This window comes from Plodia interpunctella, chromosome 8, assembly GCF_027563975.2.
Source record: "Plodia interpunctella isolate USDA-ARS_2022_Savannah chromosome 8, ilPloInte3.2, whole genome shotgun sequence".
NCBI lineage: Eukaryota > Metazoa > Arthropoda > Insecta > Lepidoptera > Pyralidae > Plodia > Plodia interpunctella.
In genome coordinates this window covers 5,763,816-5,789,320 of record NC_071301.1, presented here as the reverse complement: position 1 = coordinate 5,789,320, position 25,505 = coordinate 5,763,816, and the positions used below count along the sequence as shown (strand labels likewise).

At 33.1% G+C, this 25,505-nt stretch overlaps 3 protein-coding genes across 3 annotated transcripts; 2 read left to right on the top strand and 1 right to left on the bottom strand.

Annotated features, from left to right (window-relative positions):
- Positions 1-786: 786 nt before the first annotated feature.
- On the top strand, positions 787-2,035 carry LOC128671803 (nuclear receptor-binding factor 2-like). The gene is made up of 2 exons (XM_053748571.1): positions 787-971; positions 1,078-2,035. The coding sequence occupies exons 1-2, from the start codon at positions 948-950 to the stop codon at positions 1,807-1,809; spliced, it is 756 nt and encodes a 251-aa protein (XP_053604546.1). The 5' UTR covers positions 787-947; the 3' UTR covers positions 1,810-2,035.
- Positions 2,036-2,700: 665 nt separating this feature from the next.
- LOC128671996 (transmembrane protein 127-like) lies at positions 2,701-6,789 on the bottom strand. Its single transcript, XM_053748869.2, has 4 exons — positions 6,618-6,789; positions 5,785-6,036; positions 4,931-5,230; positions 2,701-4,464 (listed from the first exon to the last, which is right to left on the bottom strand). The coding sequence occupies exons 1-4, from the start codon at positions 6,640-6,642 to the stop codon at positions 4,184-4,186; spliced, it is 858 nt and encodes a 285-aa protein (XP_053604844.1). The 5' UTR covers positions 6,643-6,789; the 3' UTR covers positions 2,701-4,183.
- Positions 6,790-9,293: 2,504 nt separating this feature from the next.
- LOC128671869 (tyramine/octopamine receptor-like) lies at positions 9,294-11,190 on the top strand. The gene is made up of 2 exons (XM_053748689.1): positions 9,294-9,404; positions 9,705-11,190. Exon 2 carries the CDS (start codon positions 9,773-9,775, stop codon positions 11,168-11,170), a length of 1,398 nt encoding a protein of 465 aa, XP_053604664.1. The 5' UTR covers positions 9,294-9,404; positions 9,705-9,772; the 3' UTR covers positions 11,171-11,190.
- Positions 11,191-25,505: the final 14,315 nt, after the last annotated feature.

Genomic DNA, 25,505 nt, shown 5'->3' with positions numbered 1-25,505 from the left:
CGTAACAAGATTCCCATAGATTTAGAAAGTATTAAAATGTAGTTGATTATATTATCTTTGGAAAGTTTTCATAAGAGTACCTACGGCAAAGGACTCGATGAGCGAGCAGCCGAGGCGAGCAGCGAATCTGCCTGAAGTCTCTCCCGCCTCTATCAAATGCACCAACGATTCTTTAAAAAATATTTGACCTTGGGGACCCACAAATCTGACGTTTCAACTGATAAAGTCCTCAAGTATAGGTAGCATATTTTGTTTAAATATTTTTTTAGTTATTTTGAATAATGGCGCTAGTGTACGCGTAAGTTAGGAATATCTTCTACGTATTCTTTTGTTTAGTCTCAAGATGAAAAAATGTGTCTGCTACTGTCAAAATTGGGAGCGACAGATTTCTGTTTGCAAAGAATTGTGTTAGTCGATCGCCTAACACAAATTTATAATTCTTCTGAAGCAATCCCGCGCTCGCTTCAGGAACTCTTATCCAATCCTGCATGTTTTAAACCTTTATATGAATTTGTAACAAATACTTTTATGGAAATTTGATTGGACTTAAAAAAATATTTATATTTTGGTTATGTTTTATTTGGATTTATTACTAAAGACTAGGCCTATTAGGCCTCAATTTTTGATGTACACTACAGACTTGGCTTATGTCTTCTTCTTCAGCGGATATTAGCCACTCTTATTTATATATAAATATTCAATACAAAAGACTTGGCTGTATGGGCTAGTACCCTTTGCCTCCTCAATAAAGCGAGGGAATAAACCAAAAAAAAAAAATTGGGAGCGACAGACAGCTGACAGACAAAACAGCGAACGCAACGCAACTAACGGCAACACACAACAATAGAAAGAGGAAGTAAAGTAAAATTGTATTGTAGAAAAAAATATTTAGCTAACACGATAGCATTGTTACTTTACTTTACTTTTTGTTTAAGTTTCCATTTGTAATGGAGTCGCATCCTCTGAACTTGGTAATTACCGTTATGTTAAGTTTCTTTGCTACATTGATTTTAAAAGACATTCATTCTACAATAATTACTGTTGAGTAATTTTATCGTGCTTTTGTTTAAATTTTAGGCCCACCAACAACATCGCCGAGCTGAGGCCCATCTCATCAACAATAAATACGACGAAGCCATGCAGTGTCATCATAACGCAGCTGAGCTTCTTCTAGACGCTATGAAATCCACCACTTCGTCGGTCGCTTTAGAGTCTATTACTCTACAACACAGTTACCATCTAAAACAAAAAGACCTTATCAAAAGTAAGAAAGAACAATATTTGCGTGTTAAAAAAGCAATGGACAATTTGAAATGTCTAGGAAATGATCAGTTACAAAATCTCAATCTTAATGAATCTGCAAAATTAGAAATTGCTATTTACAAAGCTATAAATGAAAATGATAACTTGTTAAAAATACTGGCAACCAAGGGTTATGACAAAGGAATTGTAAAAGATGTTGCTAGCAAAGATTTAGTTGATGGTAAAAAGATTGAGAAAACACAAGATACTGTCTTAGAAGAGTTGCATATTTTAAACCAAAACTTGCATTCTTTAGTAGACCAATTAGTTTTGCAGGTAGAAGTTCTAAAAGATGATAATGCAACTTTAAGAGAAAGAGTCAATTACTTAGAAAAAGAGCGAACTAAATATCTTAATATATCTGTGACACAGAATGACATAAATAATGCACAAGATACTTTTGATGAGGGACCTAAAGAACATGTTCAGAGATTACCCATCACCAAACTGCCTAATGAAGATAAACCACAAGCCAACTTTGATTTAAGTGCTTTGAAAAACGATTGATTAATATTTACACTTCTAAGTTTACTTTCCGAAAAGTATTAATTTTTTTATATGCATAGATTATTTATATGCATAGATGTAACATTATTTTTTTGTTCATAATATGTAAGCAGGTGCTGTGTGTGAAGTTTTTTGACATTTGTAAACAAATAAATTAATATCATGTTATTAGCCATGTTAATTTACTTGCATGTAAATTGTTTCAGTAATTAAATACTGAAGCACATTTTGTTGTGTTTTATTTATTTTGATAATAATCACTCTCCTCCATCTTAGTTATTCAGTTCTTGGGTTATAAATATCATTAGTGGGTGGTTCACAGAGCATTTCAACCTTGTCAATTTTCTTAAGGAAGAAATCATTTCCAAAATCAATCATTCATAAAATTGACCTTACTACAGCACAAAGTAATTAATGCAGTCATATAATAAAACTCACTCGTCTTTGTTAAAATTTGAAAAATTGTAATGACAGTGCAACTACAGCGGTTGAAATGCTCTGCGAACCACCCTGGTATCAGATTTTATTCAAGTTGATAAAAGCATCATATTAAACTACATGCTCTTTAGAAAATTACAGCTATGTACATACACACTTGTGTATAAAAATATTGCCAAGAAACTTGTTATATACTTTCCATGTTCCTTACACAAATTACTTTTGTGATAAGGATTTACTATTCTAAATAACTAGCAGCCCGTCTCTGCTTTGCTCGGGTAAAACCATAATGAATGACACATAAACTTCAGGAATCACACTAGGTATTTATTAAAAAATCCATACCAAACATAGGGACAGACAGACCGCAGGAATTCTATGCAGTGATATTGTATACGGATCTGGTTGATCTAGTAAATATGTATTTCAAAATATACAATAAATAAAAATCAGTTTATTATATAGATATGTATTGCATATTGGTCTTACATAAAATAAAATCTTACATTTTAAATGTAAAAATAAACTTCCCAGTTTATCGGACCAGGAATAACTATTCTTAATCCTAGAAGAACTCTATACATCAACGAACAATAGAACTAATAACATTGTTATATTTTGGTAACATGGAATATAAATACATCAATCGCTACCTGAACTATTACAAATTAAACAGATCTTCAGTTGATTACTAAATCTAAAAGCTCATTTTAAAGTTATAATTTATTATATATATATATGCATTGGATTTTATGGTTTATAAAACAAGTTTGAAGTTAGATATCGTATTTGTGAGAAAGCCGAAATAACTGTATACATATATTAGACCTTCATGCCCTATATGAATAATCTAAAATAAAAATTATGTCTCCTTTAATAACCCTATTTTATAAATATTCTTATATTATGCTATAATACAAAAAAACTATAAATTATACCTGTCAGAAAATAGAACAAAATTGTAAAAGTTTCCGACACGCAAACAACAGAAAAGGTAGCATTACCCAAAATAGAACTGAAATTATTAACTGTCCTGTTGAATCAGCAAGTCGTATTGGTCCTTATTACTAATATATTAAGACTAAGTTAATCAAATGATTTTTTTCAATATTTTAAATATTAAAGCATTTAGAGAAATACGACATGAGTAGGCACTAAAATGGCAAATCACATAGGTACTGAAGTGAACAGTAAGTCATTTAATTAATCATCAACTCACAACCACAATATATATACATAAACAGATACATAACACTGAATATTTAGGCATATCTAAGGTTAATTTTCATTTAAGTTATTAATATTTGGCTATTTATGATTACTAAAATTATTTTACTGATGAGATAATTTAAACAATGACTTAAAATGTAATAGACACTTTCTGGCGATCAATGTTCTGTTTCATAATAAAACATGTGTACTGTAATAGTACATATTACAATTTACACACCCAATCTATAATAATGAACAAGGTGTGCAAGTAAGTGCACTGTACACTCCATCGCTCACAAAACACAAAACACAATTAGCCAGCCAAAAAAGGCTTATCCAAGATTGTTTAGGTACTTAGAAATATATATACGCCATCTTCACATCTTATTATTGAAATATATATGTACTTACAAAAAAAATTAAATATGACATACATATAACTTTAACTACCCAAACAAACAAGGTTCAAATATAAAAAAAAACAATAAACCTGTTTTTTTTACTATATAGCAAGAAATAGTGAGCCTCTGTTACTTAGTGAATATGTGAACTGAAGAACGCCAGATGTTCCCTGTTAATTTATTTAAATTATTTCTTTCACAAGCCTTCTATACTACTTTACTTATGCCGCGCCACAAATAAACAGTATTTTCTAATTTAAATTAACCACTGGAACATTACTTTTCAGTGAATTTATGTGGTCAACTATGTATTAGTGCATTCTTCAAGGACTGTAAGGCGGCGGAGGAGGAAGAATCGAGAGATCATCAAAGGGAAAGTACTGTTGTGTTCCTAGGACAGGTGGGGCGTATGTAGTATGTACAGTGGGTACGTAGTCTGCGCTCGGAGTGTATGGGGGGAGGGTGGGGACGGCTGGGGTGGGCCCCACGCTATGTGCCTCATACCCGTCCCAGTCGTCCAACAGAGTCCGTCTATGTGTGTCATCCTCGGTCGTCAGCGGCGCGCCCCACAAGTTAGCTGCAGACGCCAGGAGAGCAAGAGCACCTGAAATTAGAATTATATAAAAAATATACATTAAACCATTCAACAAAAGTTCATAAGTTCAGGTTCAAATAGGTGGTATATAATTTAGGTCTAAAATTACTTTTCCTTATGCAACATTTAGATTTAAAGCTAAATCTATTATCAGGCCTATATTTCATACAAAAATCAAGTAGCTTTGCAGATGGGAAGACACATGTAATTTGTCCAGTTATGTCATGAAGTAATAATTACAGCAATAAATATTTCTGTATTGGTCTATCCCTAGATGTTGTCCATCTTAACCTATTATGATTATTATACATAAATGATGGATGTTGCTTCATGCATAAATTACTAGAAAGTTTTCAATTAAATTTTGAATATAAGTATAATGAAACTTAAAATTACAAAGGCTTAACCCAATTTTACTTTGGGAGCAGACAGGCAGCAACTAGTGAAAGAAAAAACCTAAAAATTTAATACTAACCAGCTCCTGTTATTGTGTAAAATCCATATTCATAATCCACTTGTATAGAATTAGAATCCCCATTATTCTCATTTCCGAGAACCACAGTAGTGTAATAGCATACACCTACAATAGCAATGACCCAGAACACACACATAATGCTCGGGATGGCATTCCTACGTAACATTTTGATTGCCCTGCTGTTGAGGCTGCTCAGGTTTATCAGTATGCCAATGCAAGAACATAGAAGCACCATAAAACATAGTAATATCAATATTCTCATAAGTGTTATGATCTCTGGTGTTGTACATGGTGGTAAGCCTGAAAAAGAAAATCATGATCAGTTAAACAGTACTCTTCATTTCAGATATTACATAATACCCTTATATTCTAGAAGCAAGTCAAAGAAAACCATATACAAACTATCTGATTGTTTTTTTTTCTTCTTTTTTTGACAAGGCTTCAGTGCACTTTGTGTGACTATGTCAGCCTCATGGGGGATCTCTAATATAAACTTCTCTAGCTTTCATAATGCTTGTCCACAAGATATAAATCGATTTAGCCACCTGTGATAATGGACTGCTCAACACTATGTTCAGCAATCCATTACACATGGGCACTTTGACTAAAAATCGCCTATCGCGTAGTGCAGAAAATCGACCACATTCCAGCAAGACATGTATTAAGTCTTCCTCCATATTACACACAGTACACAAATCTGACTGAGTCACGCACATCATAGCCTGACCTCACACTAAACACGGAGACAAGGAATTGATTGTTTATCAAATGTTGAACTATCATTAGCTAACCGGATAATCCACCAGTGAATATTTAACAAGTTTGAGAAAAACTGGCTAAATGATACTACTCACCGTATATCCTATTATTATTTATCGGATCTGAATCAGAATCCTGGCGTATTTTGATGTCATCATAATCATCGTCACTCTCATCAAAAGCAAAGAATTGAGCAAGAGACAGACTCTGAGTGCAATGCAGACCCTTGATCCGGAACCAGCTGGGTTGAACCAAGGCAGCACAGGTCAGTAAGAATGTAGTCACATTAAAGAATGCTGCTATTTTGTTCAGTTCCTTATCCTTAAAGGAGAATGGCATCTTCAAACCTAGAGCACATATAATATTGATTATTCACATTTTTTGAAATTGAAAGATAATAATTTTTAATTATTACTTTTATTCAACTTGATCTATAATAAGCTACATATCCAAAATAACACTCTACTGAAAAACACTATAGAAGTTAACAGGCTGTGAATAAATGAAATTAGCGTTAGCTGAACAACATTTGATTGTGTTGATGGTTGATTTGAAAACCTATTAATAGCAAGTTATCTCACAGGAGGTAGTCTTTGTCTTTGAGGGAGGTTAGCATACTTTGCTGTTTGTTTTAAGTACATAAATTATTTGTTGTAAGCATATAATAACTCATATAGTTTTTAGACGACTTTTTAAGTAGGTATGGAAAATTGAGAAGTGTTGAAATACATCTATGTCCAATATTGCCTCCACATATTTTTTTTACTTTGATCTCGAGGAAATGACTAACATTCGCTTGACATAAACGTAGACCTAAACAAAACTTCTAGTGAATTTTATTTGCACTCTAATATAGGGACTAGACTAGATGACACTAATGTTTTTTATGTGAATAGGTAAACCATACCCAAGGTTGAAGGCGTCATACCTTTAATCCAAGTTAAACATCCCATTGTGTCGTAACGACCATCAGAGAATCACTCTGAATATATATTTCTTATATATGGACGTATGAAAAGAAATATATCAGGGCACCAAACAAATTATGGACACGAAACTCTACACGAAATGTTATGCTTCGGTCATCTTCCTTTTCTTCTTTTTTGATTTTGACATTTCATTTAGTAAGTTTCATTTTGACAGTGACAGGTAATTGACTTCTTTACATGGAATTAGTAGGTACTCCGTCGAAGTATATATTAAATCCATACTTCTTTTATAATAATACCTCTATTCCCTTTTAGGACAGGTATGGATAATACAATTATTTATCTATCAATAGAATTTTTAAGTTCGTGGGGCAACAATTTTTTTTGAAATATTAACAATTTTGTAAAAATTTATGTTCGCAGTGAACAACTAGTACTATGTTTAATATAGGTCTTAAATGTAATGTTCTTATATCTGTGATACATAGATTTAGAATAGAGAAGGCTCTAAAAACCTACATAGTTAGGTACCTAGATTGGCTCAGCTACGATGCTGAACTTATAACTGCCCTTCTGACATCGTGGGTTAAACATTTAGGTAATGTTTATCACGTGCCTTATTATAAAGGTCATTCATTATAGTCACATTTAATTATTGTTTTCGTTAATTTAAAATACCCATGCGTTTTATTAACCCACTTCCAAAAAAGGATGTATGTTCGATACATATAAACTATACACCTAAAACAGGAATAACACTATATATATAAAAATCCGCATCAATTGTGTCATCAATTGTGTTCGCGAGGTGAGTTTGTATATTTGAGGCGGCTAATCTCCGAAGCTACCAAACCGATTTCAAAAATTCTTTCACCAATAGAAACCTACATTTTTATTAGCTACATATTTGTTTTGAAATTAATTAGTTTTCAGCAATATCAATGAACACTTGTAAAGTAATCCGAAAAAAAAGCGCTACCATAAATATTAACGTGCGTGCGATGGCCCTACTGTTGATTGTACATGCATGTAATGTACTACAAAAATATAGGTTTTTAGTAGGTCCATAAAACAAACAAACAAACATAGTCCGCGACACTATAATTTTATCTTTTATAATTAAATAACTATAAAGCATTTTATATGTAAAAAGATAATGTAAATTAAAAGGTGCATTTTGACAATTATTACTACACAAGCATATTAATCCTAATGATTAAAAGTTATTTTATCATCAAGATAATTTCATGAAGATAAATTTTGTCCTTTACAGCGCATAAATTGGATGAATAGATTCTGAAATATTGTGGAATTAAAAAATACGCACGCCAAATTATTTTATCGGTACCTATTTTTTAATACGGCACGCGCTGACTTGTGAAGCCAAAAGACTGTAACGTTGAAAAAAATATATTAAAAAAAATTGTATTCGCGAGGTCTACATTCGCGGCGAACGACTAGTACTGATACTTTGGCGTTCGTAATTAAGTACCTTATCTGCTTATACTATAAGTAAGTTCACGTAACTAAGAATAGTTACATGAACTTACTTATAGTATAAGCTTTTTCGGAATCACTCTAAGTATAATTTAGTGGCAGCTATGTTTATAACATTAAAAATGCTACAAAAAAGCGTAGCAAGCACGAGCTGAATTCGTAGCTTTTCCATGTCTCGTTGTGCGTTGGTTTGTAGACTCATCTACGATGCTACGAATCGTAGAGTAATTCGTCAGTTATTTAGTTGGTATTTACTTTTCATATATTTACATAACTAAGGTAATGTAATTATTTCTCAATTTTCTCTCACTCATATTATAATTATTTTTCGTGATGAAAGGTGAGATTGGTATAGATAGTTTAATTTAAGTATTTGGAGATAAAAACAAACAAAATACTATTAAATATATAAGTACGTAAGTACTTATTTAAAGATGACTTGGATTGGAACGAGATTACATATTATTTGATTTTAGTCTTGCACACCTTCGATAATATAATAATATGTAAAAACTAAGTTAGAATGTTAAGATTCCGGTAGAAGAGTTGACGATTTCTAAACGGGGCTGAACAAACATTTTCCAAACATAGTGAAAAACAAGTAAAAAAAAAACAGACCAAAATCGGTTCATTCTGGCTGCTACGATCCCATGGACAGACATACAGATACACCGATACCTTAAATCCTTGGAAGGTCATCGGGGGTTAAAAACGATGCATATATCTGTAAAGTGATACTTTCATCCACCGTCGTTATCGTAGAATGCAAACGCTTACACATGTTCATGTTTCCGGCTACATGTTCGTTTCTATCATAAGATAAGATTTAGAAAAGTACTTCTCTTTATTGTAGTTTACAGGATAACAGAGAATACATATTAGTGTATTATCTAAATGTTGTTTTAAACAATAAAAATAAATTAATAAAAAGTCAGTCTATGTGGGCTGAATTTTTCTACATATATTAGTATTAAATAGATAAAATTCGGTGCGTCAAATTGGTGAAACGGTCAGAAAACATAAACCTTTAAAAAATGTAACACGTTCTAGAATCGTGAAAGTGTGTTGTATGTATGCCTGAAGTAGGTTCATCAGTCACTGAATTCGTGGAGATCCGACTGCAGTCGCAGAAAACTCGCGATGACTTTTCAGTCTGAGGTAACTCGTCTAGATGGGAGGCTAACTTTCCCGCGCTTTAATAACCTAGAAAATTCCAAAGTCAATTCTTTGAAGAAATGTCTAGTATGTACAGTAAAGTTTATGATGTGGGAGTTATGCGACACTATATGGTGAGTAGACACAAAAAATATTTTTAGCTATTCTTGATAGAGACAAGCTTTTGTAAATGTAAATATTATAACACAAAGAAATAACTTCCAAGTTAACAAAGGCTTAATATTTATACGTCTTAAAACTTTGCTTTTGACGTTGTTTTTCCTTTTGACATCAAACTTAAGTGTTTACGTAAGTAACTTATGTAAATATAAAAAAAGTTTTTAAGTATTGTTCTGTAATGAAAAAGTACCATAATAATAATAGTATAAGTACGAGTATATCTCATTCTAATAAACGTTTTCTTCTTGTTTCAGATAAATTCAATTTATGTTATCTAAAATAATTATTTCTCGCGATGACTTGAACATTCAGTACCAATGCGATGACTGAAGATATTATGGAATATTACTTTTACAACTTTACTGTCAAATTTGACGAAAAGGCAAACTCGACTATCTCGGAATTAGATAATTCAAATGTTACCATTTCGTCGTGTCCTGTTTCAAGTGGCGTGCTGTATAACTCAAGCTTTGGACTAGATATTGCAGTACCAGAGTGGGAAGCAGCGACTACGATAATAGTGCTAACCTTAGTAATATTGGGGACAATTTTTGGAAACATCTTAGTAATACTTGGGGTTTTTACGTATAAACCATTACGAATTGTTCAAAACTTTTTTATAGTGTCGTTAGCTGCCGCGGATCTAGCTGTGGCGGTCTTGGTGTTGCCACTCAACGTCGCATACTCGACTTTAGGCAGATGGTACTGGGGAAAGCATTTGTGCAAGATGTGGCTTACTTGCGATATTATGAGCTGCACCTCGTCAATACTGAACCTTTGTGCGATAGCTCTCGACAGATATTGGGCGATTACTGATCCCATAAACTATGCCAACAAAAGAACGTTGAAAAGGGTAATAGTTCAAATTGCGGGAGTATGGATATTATCGTTGATTATAAGTTCCCCACCATTACTGGGCTGGAATGATTGGCCAGATGAGTTTACGTTAGAAACACCTTGCCAACTCACATCTGAACCCGGTTATGTAGTATATTCTTCTCTTGGATCATTCTTTATTCCTTTATTTATAATGACCATAGTGTACATTAAAATATACATGGCTGCAAAGCAAAGATTAAGGCGTCGGACCTTAGCAGCTAGGATCCAGAAACCAGAAACGAAAATTGAAAATGCAGATGATAGTCAGAATAAGGAAGACACTGACAATGATTCTGATAGTGGTGAAAGCCTAAATAGGCAAAGAAGGGCGTTCAACGACATTAAGAAAAACTTTTTTATGCCTTTGCTCTTATTGCATGACCCTGTGTCTAGGCAGAGGATCGAGTCTAATATGAAGCAGCTACAATCTGAAGTGTCGCCTAGCAATGGCGATAGCTACACGACCAAAGTGGTGGGATCGATTAAAAAGATAACTCACAGAAGAAAGAAGCATGAAAAACCATTGTTGGCCAATGTTGGGAAAAGTGATGACGTGGTGCATCAGTTTATAGAACAGAAACAAAAAATATCACTGTCCAAAGAACGACGCGCGGCGCGAACCCTCGGGATCATAATGGGCGTTTTTGTCTTTTGCTGGCTACCATTTTTCTTGATGTATGTCATTTTACCGTTTTGTCCCTATTGTTGCCCAAGCAACAGATTAATTAATTTCATTACTTGGCTTGGTTATTTAAATTCTACAGTTAACCCAATCATATACACTATATTCAATTTAGATTTTAGAAAAGCTTTCAAGAAAATATTGTGCTTGAGTAGGTAATCGACTGACGTTATTGTAAAAAGTTGTAAATACAATTGTTATTTAGCTTAAAGTGTTTTCTATTTTAGATATCACATAATAAAACTAATCACTAATCACGTAGTAAGTAAGTACGTAGTAAGTTATAAGCGGCATACCTATATACAAAGATACATTTTATTAGTACCTACTAAACATGAACTTTTAAACACAAATTGAAAATCTGTTAAAAATAACATTGTACCCACCTTTCAATCTTGCTATTGCTTTATCAAGATTTCCAAATGGAATTGGTTGTAATTACGCGAACATTGTCGTGAATTGAATACTTCCTCTTACAAAAAGTTCTAGAGTGTAGCATTCGCCTAATTGTGGCTCAACAATAACATGAAGGAGCCGAGTCGAGATTCCGTGGAGGGCCTGCGGGGCTTGTTAGCCGCGTGTACTCTATATCCACCTACTCTTGTAGCCGGCCTCGAGATCAGCTCGCCCCAGAGAGCACTGCGCTGACTGTGCTATTTTCTCCGAAGATGGGTCAACTAATTAGGACTTAAGTATCTATCTAGATCTCATATGGAAATAAGAGATCTAGATAGATACTTAAGTCCTAATTAGGTAGTTTGAATCCTCTCAGTAAATTCCTTTATTATTTTATTGATTTTCTGTACTTATTAGTGTTGTGTTTGTTTGGATATAGGTAAACTAAAATTGTGTTTTGAATGACTTCGAGCTTGCAGTGCATTTTTTTATCTGGTTATACTTATATAGTGGGGTGAGAACGAATTATATGCAAAAACGTATATCGACATCACAAAGTATGGAACATAGAGACGCTGCTTTGTTAATATTCCATACACGTAAGTACCTTCGATTACAGAAATTCATGCATACCTACCTAAATGTCGATACTAGCGTTGCAGTTTCTTGTTTATCAAATAGCTGAACTTTTGAATTCTTATTTAATATGTTACCAAAGACTGAAATTTAATAGAGAAATTGAAGAAAGAATGGAGATGCTTTCTTTGAAGCGGGAATGTAAGTGCGATTCTTGTGAAGGTGTTTCCAGGATAATTCTAGGCATTTTTAAAGGATATTTTGAAAAAGTATTACCATTAAATTACTATTTACAAACTATATTTATTGTCTAGCAACTTTATCTAGAATTTAAGATCGTTCTGGTGCCTGAATCGAACAGACAATCGATCATGATGTTGGCACCTATGTGGAACATCACACACATGTCGAGGACATCTATGACTATGATGAATTTCCTTGAATCAAGCTAGGTATGTATTACTATACATACATACCTAGTTAAAAGGCTTACAGATTTTAGTGGTAGGTTAAGCTACAGCTAGCGGCTGATTTCTCGATGAGAAAATTGTGTAGCTAAATGGATAACAGAAAGGATCTACTTAATAGGATCTAAAACTTTTTCTTATTAGCCCGCCTAGGGCTATATATCTGATAGAAAGGTCACAGGATCGCATTCTATTCTAGCCAAATCACTTCGTACATTTTAGTTCACTTTAAAACAGCAAGCCTACGAGTATAAGTAGCTTGAAGAAAATCTGTAATATAGTCTCTTGTTTGGGGGGAATAAAAATGCGTAGAAATTATTTTATTATTATAGGTATAATACACATGTAATTAATTTACTTGTCCCCAGCCAGCAAGTGAGAAGTGGCACGGTTATACGAAGTAGGTAGGTAATTTAAAACGATGGCGTCGTAAGCAAGCATTCCTGGCGACATCATGCCAAAGTCAACCTTTTAATATAATTTTGATTCAAAGTTCCAGCCTTTCGCACCTGTCTGCCGTCGCAGTAAAACAATTTTGGACTATTTATTACGTTCTTCATATTTGTTCAGTAATATAATTCAAAGCTATATCAACAAAGTAAAAATTTGTCTGAGAATTAGACAAAAGACCACTATTTAGGTTACAGTCTAATTAATACTTAGTACCTTACGTACTTTATATAGATGTGTCAAATTTACATTCGATATATGAATTGAATTGCCTGTGTAAAACGGACATCAACCCGTTGATTTTTATTGAACTTACGAGTAACTTCTATGGAATTCCACAGAAAACGTAGAATCGGTTATCGGTCGCTGCTGCACCTACTATAACATCATTTTAGAACTGTAATTGTGTTTTTTTTTCAATGAAAATTAATTTCAAGTGTATTTTCTCTTTAATGAGTACTACCACTAGAATATGAATCGACCTGGCCAAAACTATCGGCAGATATGAATTTCCATCCAGTTTCACAGTACGTGTCGTTAGTACGAAATTGGTTTGTGTAATTTCAATGCCCAGTGATTAATGCCGGCATTTCCTGCTGCGCTGCGGTTTCGGCCAGTGCCATAATGTAGAATACTGCTATCGGATTGGAGCGGCTAATTAAAACTGATTCTGGTTTCTGGCTTTCTGGATTTTGGAATTTTTGATCAAAAATAATCGATCTGTGTTTTTTAAATTACATTATGGGTTTTATATACGACCCTATACCTACTTACTCTGTGTTTACAAAACACAGAGTATGTACCTAGGTAATAGAAAAAATATAAACTTAGTATCGTATTATAGTATAGTATATGTAACTATTAAAACAACAAAACTGGATAACTAGAAGTATGTAACGCGATCAATTTTATTTGTATAAGCAGATACTTAATTATCTATTAATTACGTAATACAAAACGATCGTGATTTTGATCACTAATAAAGTGGCATATTATTATGGCACTCATTCTTATGAATGAATTCTTCACTGCAACCAAAACTGACCATTATTATTAGCTATTCCCAAACCATCAAGCGCTAACAGCTAACTAAGCATGAATATTTACTTCGATAGCGGCGCGCGCTATAGACTTTACGAATTTGCATACTAAACACCTGTGTCACTGTAATGGAATGAAGAAGAAACCCACAACAGTTTAATTTACAACACTAAATGAAACCTTTCCCGTTTCATTTTCCATAATTCTCCTTTCTCTCTCTATCTCTTATTTGAGCGTTTTCCCCGTTGGTTCCTTAGGCGTTAAATATCAGACGCTTCGAAGAACGCCACGAAAAAATATACCTAGATACATTTAAAGATATAAATGTTCAAAAATAGTCCGTGAATTTACTAATATAAATGTTCTGAAATGAATTTATTAATATAAATGTTCAAAAATAGTCCGTAATTTACTCTGTATATTCCATATACTACGGAACCTAATATCGTAAAACAAATTAATGTGTGTGCCAAAGGGTATGAGTACTATGACAGTTCTACAAATGAAGTGATTGGTTTATTCATTTGATTTATTCATTGCCTAATAAAAATTGCCATTTTGAGGTATCTGTCAAGTTTATTCATAGCAATAAGACCCGCCTTTTCCGCATTTTTTTCTAGTTTTAAGTATACGATTGTTTTATTTGATGTGCAAAACTACCTGCAAGCTATATTTGGCTTTTATATTGTAATGTCGAAAACGGTTTGATATATAATCATTCACAGCTACTTTTAATTATTAAGTAAGTAGGTAGTTCATATAGGTAATTATTGTTCTAAAACCATAGTGATAATTCCGACAGATCACTTGACCTTCGTCAATCAATTAAGTGATTGGTCTTGGCACATAATTAGTACCTGTAACCCAAAATTCATAACTGGAATGGTAGGAATATACGGAATATACTGGAATGAGATTCGAAAAAGCCAGTTGTCGGAAATACAGGGGTGTGCAACAAATCATAGAAGCTAGCTGCTGCCCGCGTGCCAACCAGTGAGTTACAACCGCGGTCCGCAAGCTCTATTTGCATAGGTACTTTTAAGAGGACAAAAGAAAATATTTTGTTGTGCTTGCAATTTTTTTGTTCACATTTGATTTTAAACCTCGACCGTAAAGCCTATACTCCATTGTTCAGTGGAAGAAGCCGAAGTTTATAAGTCTGACCTTTCACTAAAATAGTAGTGACTAAACTTGGTAAACTAGTAACCCTCTGAAACCCTCATAAGTAAGTACTTATCGAGCAAGATAGGTAAGTACCTATCTTGCTCGACATAGGGTCACTTCGGTATTTAAGTGTATATCAATGGATAAAAAGTATAAATCTACTTTCAGATAGATAAGAAATATGATCGGACTAATCCGAGTGATGAATCGATCACCTATAAATAACTATCGGCGCTCAACGACCCTATTCCACGAAAAAGAGTGACATAGCAACCACTTACCAGATATTTCGTCATTTGATTAGGTACATAGGTAAGATAAATTGAGGTGAGTCTTATAGCTAATAATTGTCAAGTCTGCCTATTGCTATGAATGAGTTCATCTTCGTTTAGAGGCTAGTTCCTGAAATAGGTTCCTATAGGAACCTGTGCTAGGCCCCATCCTCAGATCGCATCGTGTTTTTTATCATTTTTTCTTAATTAATCATCAAGGAAGAATCAGACGGACATCAAAGCAAATGTTATTTATGCATAATTATCATTTAGCGGAAGCCGAATAAAATTTCAGAATGTGCACTGAAACTTTTGATTCTCTAACGTTACAGTGCACATTAAACGTTTAACGAATCTTTTTATTTTCGCTTTATATGCGCTACAGGAAGGAAGGCAAAATATCTTGTTTTTAGACAAGACTAAAATGCATTCTATGTTGCCAGCTCAGCAGTTAATTTACTTTTGTTTTTCTTTTTGTTTATGTTGATGTTACATTACGTTATAATGTGTTGACTATCTATACAGCTGGCGAAAATTACGCAAACAACGTTTTAAATTGAGTGTTTTGCTAAATGCTTCCATTATATTGTAGTCAACATTTTTCTGTTTAAGTATACACATATATATCAACTTGATTGATATGTTGATATACTGAAGTGATATATTGAATATAGCCTCTCCAAATAATATATTCTGTATTATTTGGAGCGGTTATATCCAGCAGTGGAACTTTTTGTGGCTGACGAAGAAAAACCTTTCATCACAACATTATAAAACGAAGTCTGTTTCTCGGCTTTCTTCTTTTAAATCACGAAACGGATTTTTAAGCAGTTTATTTTAACCAACATTTCGACAACTTATTCCGGAAGGTTTAAATACGCGAAATCCAAACAACTCGGGTGAAGCCGCAGATAAAAGCTAGTATATTTAAAACACAAATAAAACGGCGGTTACCGGCTATAGCGGAACTGCTAGCACCAGCAGTGTAAATTTCACCCTGCATGACATTTATTGCGACACTTACCCGCTAAATATGACAACAAATTAGCATTACAGACAAATTGCCTAAGCTATCCATTGGTTTGATAGAGCCACAGCGCTTGCCTAAACAAAATGCCCAAATCTATAAAAACTTTAGACATCTGAATACCCTTGCCACATACAGAATATCTGTTTTCAAATTATATTGTGCTAGTTGCAACCCGGAGTTTCGCTCCCTTATGAATTTGGGGTTAAAAATTACCATAAGTGTTATTTTAGGGTATATTCTACCCGTGTATCAAATATTTATAACAATCCATCTTATGCGTGAAAGATTAACAAACATACACACATGCATCATCATACACTTTGACATTTATAATATTAGTAAGATATATATTTAATTCGTTCTAGAAATATTTAAGTTCATACTCACTCCAACTTCCATAAAGTTTTATATCAATTTCCCAGTCTTCAATGAGTATCTCTATTAGTTCTCATTTTCTAATTTTACTTATGTGAATAAAGTAGAGATCCCAAGAAGCTAAGTGGTTCAGCTACTCTTAAAACATAATATTTGGCACTTTAGGTCAAAATATGTATTTACTTAGATGATTAATGATCCATAGATCTTCACAGAAATATAGTCTGATCCCATTTACCATTGAATATACTAGTGGGAATTTTACCTAAATTAGCTGGCTTGCGTATTTTGATAGTGATTTAGCACTGCAGATATAGATCGAGGTTAAAGAATGAAAATTTATGAAGAAGATCCGTAATTTTGTTCCACTTTTAGGTATGTTTAATTTATGAGACGAGTCCGTCAGTTTTCAATTAAAATCTGATGCAAAATCTACAGAAAAGGCAATTAAAGTTACTTAGGATCAAACCAAAAGAAAACACATAATTAATGAATCAAAGTGCCTTCAGATCTTCCTAATTTGGTGGATTATAAATGCAAAGTTTAAATTGATACTTCAATCACTAGGCGAATTGTAATGATATTTGCTTAGAGAAGAACATACAACAGATTGTGGCGTAAATTTTATTCAGAAATTTCCGTGAATGTGTAGTAGACTTAGATAAAAAAATCTGAGCAAACATTGAAATTAATCTTTAGCAAGAATTGTTAAATGTTCTTGCTCTCTCTTACAAATTGAGCGATCAGTTGATGAAAAATGTACGATCCTTTATCACAATATTCTTTTTATTAATGTAACATTTTATTCCACAATGCCACATCTCATACCAATCACATTTGTTATTGTTTAGAATTCTTCCAGATATTAAAATCTATTCAATGGGCTGTTTCACTCAAACTGTAGCCTTTAAATATGAATCCATAAACGACAGAATGTCCAAGTCCATAACGCAACCCTTGTCAAGCGGGTTTAACGTCGGTATTATTTAAAGAAGATTGGATCCTGACTCTGTAACTTATTCAGTTGTTCAACTTAAAATCAACTTTGTTCATAAACTAAAAAATATAAAATTTGTATGTTTAGCAAGAGCCAAAAATATGTTTACTAATAATACGATTGAAATCCTCTCTCATTTATCATCCTTTGACGCCTAACTAGGTATCAATAGACACATCATGAAATTGTCCAAACATTTTGTCAGGGACATTGAAACGGCATTACCTTTTATAAAGTACTTTAATTATTACAGTTACTGTTCAGTTAGATTCTCATATATTTTGGTTGGTCAATTATAATTTATACGTATCAATCTATATCACATTTTTCTGAAATGTGCGTACACACCATTATCGTTACATGAGACATTTATAACGCATTACCTTATCTTGTTATACGCCGTGAAGAACACCCGGAGGTTTCATATAGGAAAATATGAGTTTAATAAGTATCGTATCATCTTCAACTAAGCAGTAATAAATTTAATAATAAGGGAAACAGCTTTTAGCTGAAGATTTTTGTGCCTAGCATTTGTGTATAGTGTGTTTCCCTTATTTAACATAAATATTGTTTGACAGTTTCTGGGAAACTTACCTTTGAGGCTGCTATATCCTATCTTATCTTTACATAATATTATTATCAAAGTAATAAGTTCTCTGTCGCATCTTTCCGATATAAACAGCGATGAATTCAGAAACACGGAATTTCATGCGATTTTCACCATTAGATAGTGATTCCCTGTGTAGGTTTAGGGGTATAGTTTATTATGTTTTTACACGAGCGAAGCCGGGGCGAGCCCCTTTTACAAAATGTTCGAGGCGTTACGTTTAGAGGTCATTTACTAGTATCGGAACTCGCTCATTCAGAAAGTCACTAATATAATAAAATGCACAATGAATTATTTAATGTCTAATTTGCATTGAAAATTAAATTATGAAAAAATCTCAAGATAGAAAATTTGTTCGCGCAAAATGTAAATCTGGGATACTGCGCTTGTAGGAAGAAACTAAAAGGCTATTAATTTGTCAAACAAGAAGTAAGATGCACGAACCATTAATTGTTAGTCGAAGCGTGTTGGAAGTTCAAAAGTTAAAATATAGACGAAGGAAAGAAGGAACCGTGCGCCCGGAAAGCTTTTAAACCGAATGGTAACTACTGTTGTTCCATTTTGCTTTAAAAGCTTTTTACCGGATTTTCGGATTCCACTGCAAGCACGTATTGGATTTCTGTTATTTTCCCTATACGCTACTGATATCAGATCATTAGAATTACGTTTGAAGTACTTTCAATGCCTACGTAGAAACCGAATACTCCTTCTCGGCTTCTTTTTCTGAGTTTGAAATTCAAATTTATACCTCTGTTGTCTATTACGAAGATGTAAGTATAAACTTTTGACCTATGTGAAGACAACTTCACATAAAACATAGTACATAATGTAATATTATACGGGAGTACAAACTCCCGTATAATATTACATTATGTACTTACTTTAGGATTCTTCATGTAATGTAAATAATTATACATTATTTACCTACCTTTGCCATATATTCCATCTAAACTTAGCAAATCAATGAAAATATATTAACAATAAACGCTACACTAGTTAAGTTTTTTTTTATAGAAAGACATTATTAAATTATCATTATTTACTTACATAATTAATGACTATAATAATTTAGCCCTGATAAAAACTAGAAAGCGGTCATTTGGAGTGGGGCCAGATAGCCGAGGCTGTCTTTAACAAAAACTTTCAAAGCATTGTCCGAAAATACCTATTAAATTCAGAGGATGACGCCAGCACTTTTTAATGAATAGGAAGATACCAATTTTCGATATACACATAATAAATCTAGTACCTAGTTAACATAATCAAAAATTTGTTTCCCATGTACATCTTTATCAAAAGAATATTTTTGTTTGCTTGAACCGTAGACAGAGAAGATTGTAAAAATTCGTCACGCTCATACAAGATGGAGACACGTATTAAGTAGAAATACACGAAAAGAGACGGAACAGAATGCTAAAATCATAGGCCCTCGTCGTGTGCCCGGTTATGCCACGCCTGTCTCCGCCGTTTTGTATGTGATACACCGGAAATTTGATAGAAATTCTATCTTATTTGGTTACGCCAGCTCGTTCTCTGTATTTTTGGTTTGAACATACTAAGATATTGTACATAGCCGGGATGAAGAGTATACTATTAAAAAACGCTAAATATTGAAGTTAAAAGTGTTGGGTAAAGGAAAATCATGTCAAATCATGTCAAATCAATCATCAAATCAATGAATGATGAATGGGAAGGGAGTGTTTAAAAGGACAAAGCTAAGTAAGTTACTTACTTAGCCTTTGACATTAAGTATATTTTGTTCTAATTAAAGTACAATTATACATTATTTTTGTTTCAACATTTGTGACGTCACTTGTGTCCATTGTCATACAAGAAGCCCCCATATATATATATATATATATATATATATATATATTTTGTTTTGACACATAAAAAAAAATCTGATTTGACTTGATGGCAACTACCCTGTTCGAATCAGAAACGAAAGTATTGTTAACAGAAATTGCGAATGAAAAAATGTCTGTCAATCTTGTATCTATGTGCTTTGTTAATAAATCTGTCACATTGCGAAATAACTGGGTCATTCCAATGTAATTTGAAAAGCAAAAACCGCAGCTGAGTAATTAAGTAATAAATAAAGTTGACATTGGAAAACAAGCGAAAAACGTAGCGGTTACTAAGAAAATAAATTTTGGTGTTGCCATAAAATTGGGGAAAAAGCAAAGCAATTATGTTCTCGCCGGTAGGAGGAACTTGGACGATCCGTTACGGTTCACCTTGTTTTTGCCGACGACACTTTGCCAACGAGAGAAATGTATCGCACCAACTTCTTGAAAATACGACCGCGCCGCAACTTTTTGACATAATTAAAGGTTTATTGTAAATGGTTATACTTAGTTTACACATCGCTCGAACTCATGACTAATCTATTTTTTACGAGTACAGTAAGTAATATATTTTTCTCTCGTAGTTAGGTATATATTACATTGGCCTCATACTCGTATTTACATAGGTATAGTCATACCTAGTACCTACACACCTCTAGCTAAATAAGAGAAAAAAAAGTTATGTCACGTTGTTATAAGTACGTAAAGTACTTAAACAACATAAACGTAAATTTATCGACTGTGATTCTTTCATCACAATTCTTTTTTCAGTTTAGGATGATACGTATACATCACTGATTGACGTCAAAAATTTACTTAAACTAAGTCTATTTCCAAAAAGCGAAGCGGTGAAGAAGCGGCGCAAAAAAATTCAAAAACGTATATCAGTAATAAACATCTTTAATTTTAAGACTAAGTAATCAAATATTTGAATATAACTATTGAAACCTTTGGATCAAAGTTATTCTAAATCCATAGCATTATTATCAGAGAAGTGTATAAGTAAATATCAAAGATTCTGCTTAATCAGGAAGTCCGTAGTCTAAATGAGAAACTGAGAAATATTGTATAGGTGTTGGTTGGGCGCTACCAGCCTACTACCTACCTACCCAGCTGGGGCTGGGGCGACCTAAACCAATAGAAATTCGTAATTTTTGACAAATGAAATTCTCTTGGTTTATTGAAACTTAACTTCAGTTAGCACAGCATAGCGAAGCACTAGTCGAGTTCGGCCCTCGGAACCACAACGTAGTTAGATTGTAGACCAGTCACCCATGAATGCATTTTCCAACTTGATTGAAAAGCCTATCCGTAAGATGTGCAGACTTGTTCGTAGTAGATATTGTCATATTTGTACAAACGATTCCCGGTCCGATTGAAAATATAATAATATGTTCGAATGGGAAAATTTATTTGACTCACTCTCAGCAATCTTATGTACCTACTCGATATCAGATCTCAACTTGAATTATATAAAATACACTTGCATATTATTTGAAACGATTATAATAACGCTCTCCTAGTTCAGTAAACCTATATTTACTTTTGTCAATAAATTAAAAGTAGGTAACTTTTTGAAGTCTGTTTTATTTACATAAGTATTGCATGAGGAATGTTGCTCATATGAGCTTAAACCACAAGTGCTTTAATACCAACAGGGTATTCACCACAAGCCTTTGCCTTTGTGAGAACTTTTATTAACCTTCGCCATCTAGTCACCTTTTCGCAAATATTTTAAAACGTTTTTCTTTATATAGGATAAAAAAAATACAATGTGTATCTAAAAAACAGTGTGTTTTAGATACACATTGTATTTTTATGTTTAAGTTTAGAAAGGTGATAAGTAGGTACCTACCTACTTATCACCTTTCTAAAATTGATCATTCATTTCTTTGTTCGTATGATGAATACCCAGACCCAAGAATATAGATTACACAACATACCCTTCTAGTACGTAGCTTTGTTTTATGAAAATTGAAAATAAATCCACAAAAAAACATTCACGGGCGCACGGGGTGGTGGGAAGCCATATTTTGCAGATTTTTTATCCCCTGCATTAATACAATAGCATTGTTAATACAATGTAACGCTACACTGCGGTTTTCTAGTTCCGAACGACCCGATGATAAATGAAACCCGAAAATCGAAACACGATTTTAAGTTCGTAAGTAATTTTAATTAAAGCATAATATTGCCTTCCGAATGTCCAAGGTAAACTGATAATAACATTAAAAATGCCTACATACTACTCAATTACGCAACTTAACCATGTTTTAAGTGTCTATATATTTTGCATGATTCTTATGAGGTATGGTTAACGATGTATTTATTTATTTTTGTTTTATTAAATACATTAATATTAAATATAAATTTTACGGTATTAAACTATTAATTAAATGTAGGTTGTGATTACGCGTTATAAGAGAAAAAAAAAATTAACAAAATTTGTGGTGCGGTCGAGGTTCATTCAAACGCAAAAACAAAGCGCGTGAAATGTGATTTGTGGCCATGTTTTAAGCCATTTTGTAGCTGAAACTGTTTAAGAGACTCACAGTGGCTGAATTTTTAGGCTTTAATCCCTTTATCTCATAAATACGAGAACATCGATAACACATTTCATTTATGTACCCATTGTATTTACCAATATTCATAATTAAACAATGTTACTTTATTATTTGAAAGTATGGTTGAAAATGTATGTAAAATATCTTCGGTACGCGTTTCGTAAACTTCAAAAAGCCACATGTTGGTATGTAAATTTTTGCTACCCAGTATGCAAAGTAAGTATTTTATAGGATTTCATAAGATTTTCGAATTTATATTTAATACATACGGACCAGTAGCGCAACAATGGTGTGATAGTCAACAATTAGCTCATGTTTCATTCAAGGGGAATGAAAAAAAACTATGTACCTATCTATCTATACTGTTATAGTAATTCAGTACTGATGATTTTGTAAATTACAAATTCCAATTCAAAAATAATGGAATGGAACTCACTGGTCCAGACCAGTTGCCGAACGAGGCCAGCCTCGTTCGGCAATGACTTTAGACAAACAGCGGAAACAATTTGAATTATCCTGTCAGAAATTCAATCGGGATCAAGTGTTATCCCTCTCAATGTTATTTTTCACGATGCTACACAGTCAGTATACCAGCCAGCACCGTACTATTTATCAAAGTTCTGATGAAAATGATAACAGATCTTTATGAGGCCAATGACAAGGCAATTGACGTGGCTACGTACTGGACTAAATTAATATAATTTGTTTGCTATATCGACTCAAGAAGAAGAAGATAAAAAGTGTGAAAAGAAATGTATTTATGAAAAATAGGTATGAACTGAATTTATATGCGTATAACATGATGCGGCTAGAAAAATGGACGGAAAAGAAACGGCAACCCATCAAATGTGTTATCGGAAAGCAATTATTTTTTAAGTAATTAATCGGTAATGTGATCATAGGAAAAAAAATTGGCTATCCATTTTTTATCAAGAAATAGCAACCAAGGATGTCGACAACGAAATAAAGACGAAAATGTAGAAAAGCGGACCCTAGGCTCCGACTACCGGGATAACAATGTGATGAGAGAGAGAAACAAATAGAATAACTAGTTACACAGTAAATCCATGTCTGTAAACGTTGACACAAACCGGAAACGTGATGAAAGCCTGTTGCAGGTGTAGAGGTGTTGCAAGGTAAATACTGAACAAATCCCATCGCTCAGATAGGTCAGGAATATTGGTAATCTCGTCAGTATATACCAATATTAGTATTACATTGGTGCATATAAAATTAGGTATTGTGAAGAGATAGATGTAAGTGCAATGTGCACGTTTACATTTTGCAGCGATAATGTTACTCTGATAGTTTCTGGTAGTTATTAAAGAATTATTTAAATCTAATAATTAATTGACTATCTATAAATTACATACTTAGTCGGTGTTAAAAAATACATATAAATGTTTTGTTGACATACATTCAGTGCAGTTAATAAGATTTCACGTCACATTATAGCAGCTTTACCCATTCACACAACATCAATCTCGATTAAAATATACTCTGGAAATTATTTGTTCACTGAGTCATTCCACAAGCTAATCATCAATGAGACCAAACCTGGTATTTAATTTACATACAATTTAATTTTACACAGGTAGGTACCTTGTTTTATTGATGATTTAATAATCCAGAAAAATAGAGGAGACGTTAAGTATCTGTATATACCTACTGTATATAAGGTAATTTCAATCAATTACTTTCCATTCTAAAATCATGAAACAAATATCAGATAACTGAAGTAAAGTAACTTTTCTTACATCCTAATAAGCACTGTATGTGTTTTGTTTCCTATACCTATGTAAGTGTTGAATATTATGATCCGAAGATGAATTTTGAAAAATTTTGCATTAAAGCATTGATCCGTGGTCATCTTATGACGGGTCATCCTATTTCCTTGAATATCCCAAACTGTATTACTTAAATTGATTATCATAACATGAATACGAAACAATCCGTGCAAAGTTTTCACAAGTTTGACAAGTTTTCTCAGATCCTCGCCATATTAGTGACCGCACTGAGTTATTAGTACACAAACTACTTTGGCCTAACAATTGGGGTCTGAAAGCAACAGCTGCTTCTATTAAACGTGATCCCCAAAGCACATAGAAGCTAAACTGAGAACAAACATCGAACTACCGCCCATCCGGCTTTCAACCGCATACACAGGCACTTGCCAAATTTGAGACAAAATTGTTTGCATGACGACGCACAAAAAACTTTTCACTAAAAGTGGCAATATTTTTCAATTCATACTTGGGTAACTTTCTTACCTATCTGTTCATATTTATTATTGCAAACTAACTTTGCAGATTACACTGTGTTTTACCTACCAATATTTAAAATCAGAAAAAAAAAATATCTAAAATGACATTGAATGAAATTTTCTGTGTAAAATGTAAGGAATATAAATATTAAGACATTCAAGGGAGTCAATATTTTGATAAACTTACTGGTATGACATTGAGTTGGGTTATATTGAATTAGTTTTTCAGCGTAGTATGCGGCTCGTCCTTTCTGACCCTTTGCCGTCCCTCGTTTTCTTGACAAATTTCATATTCGAAGGAAAAAAAAAACATTAAAAATATAATTTTTTTAATACATTTTCTTATTGGTCTGTATGTACACCAAAAGAGTACTACATGAGATCTGACCCATCTCTATCATCTAAGCATGTCACAATTAATAAATTAATTATGCTTTTTTAAGTT

Excerpts from the sequence above, each read along its gene's own strand:
- LOC128671803 (XM_053748571.1), top strand. The coding sequence starts at position 948 with ATGGAGTCGCATCCTCTGAACTTG. Across the intron at positions 972-1,077 it reads AGTCGCATCCTCTGAACTTG|GCCCACCAACAACATCGCCG; the intron begins GTAATTACCGTT and ends TTTAAATTTTAG.
- LOC128671996 (XM_053748869.2), bottom strand. The coding sequence starts at position 6,642 with ATGGGATGTTTAACTTGGATTAAAG. Across the intron at positions 6,037-6,617 it reads ATGTTTAACTTGGATTAAAG|GTTTGAAGATGCCATTCTCC; the intron begins GTATGACGCCTT and ends TATGTGCTCTAG. Across the intron at positions 5,231-5,784 it reads AAATAATAATAGGATATACG|GCTTACCACCATGTACAACA; the intron begins GTGAGTAGTATC and ends TTTCTTTTTCAG.
- LOC128671869 (XM_053748689.1), top strand. The coding sequence starts at position 9,773 with ATGACTGAAGATATTATGGAATATTACTTTTACAACTTTACTGTCAAA.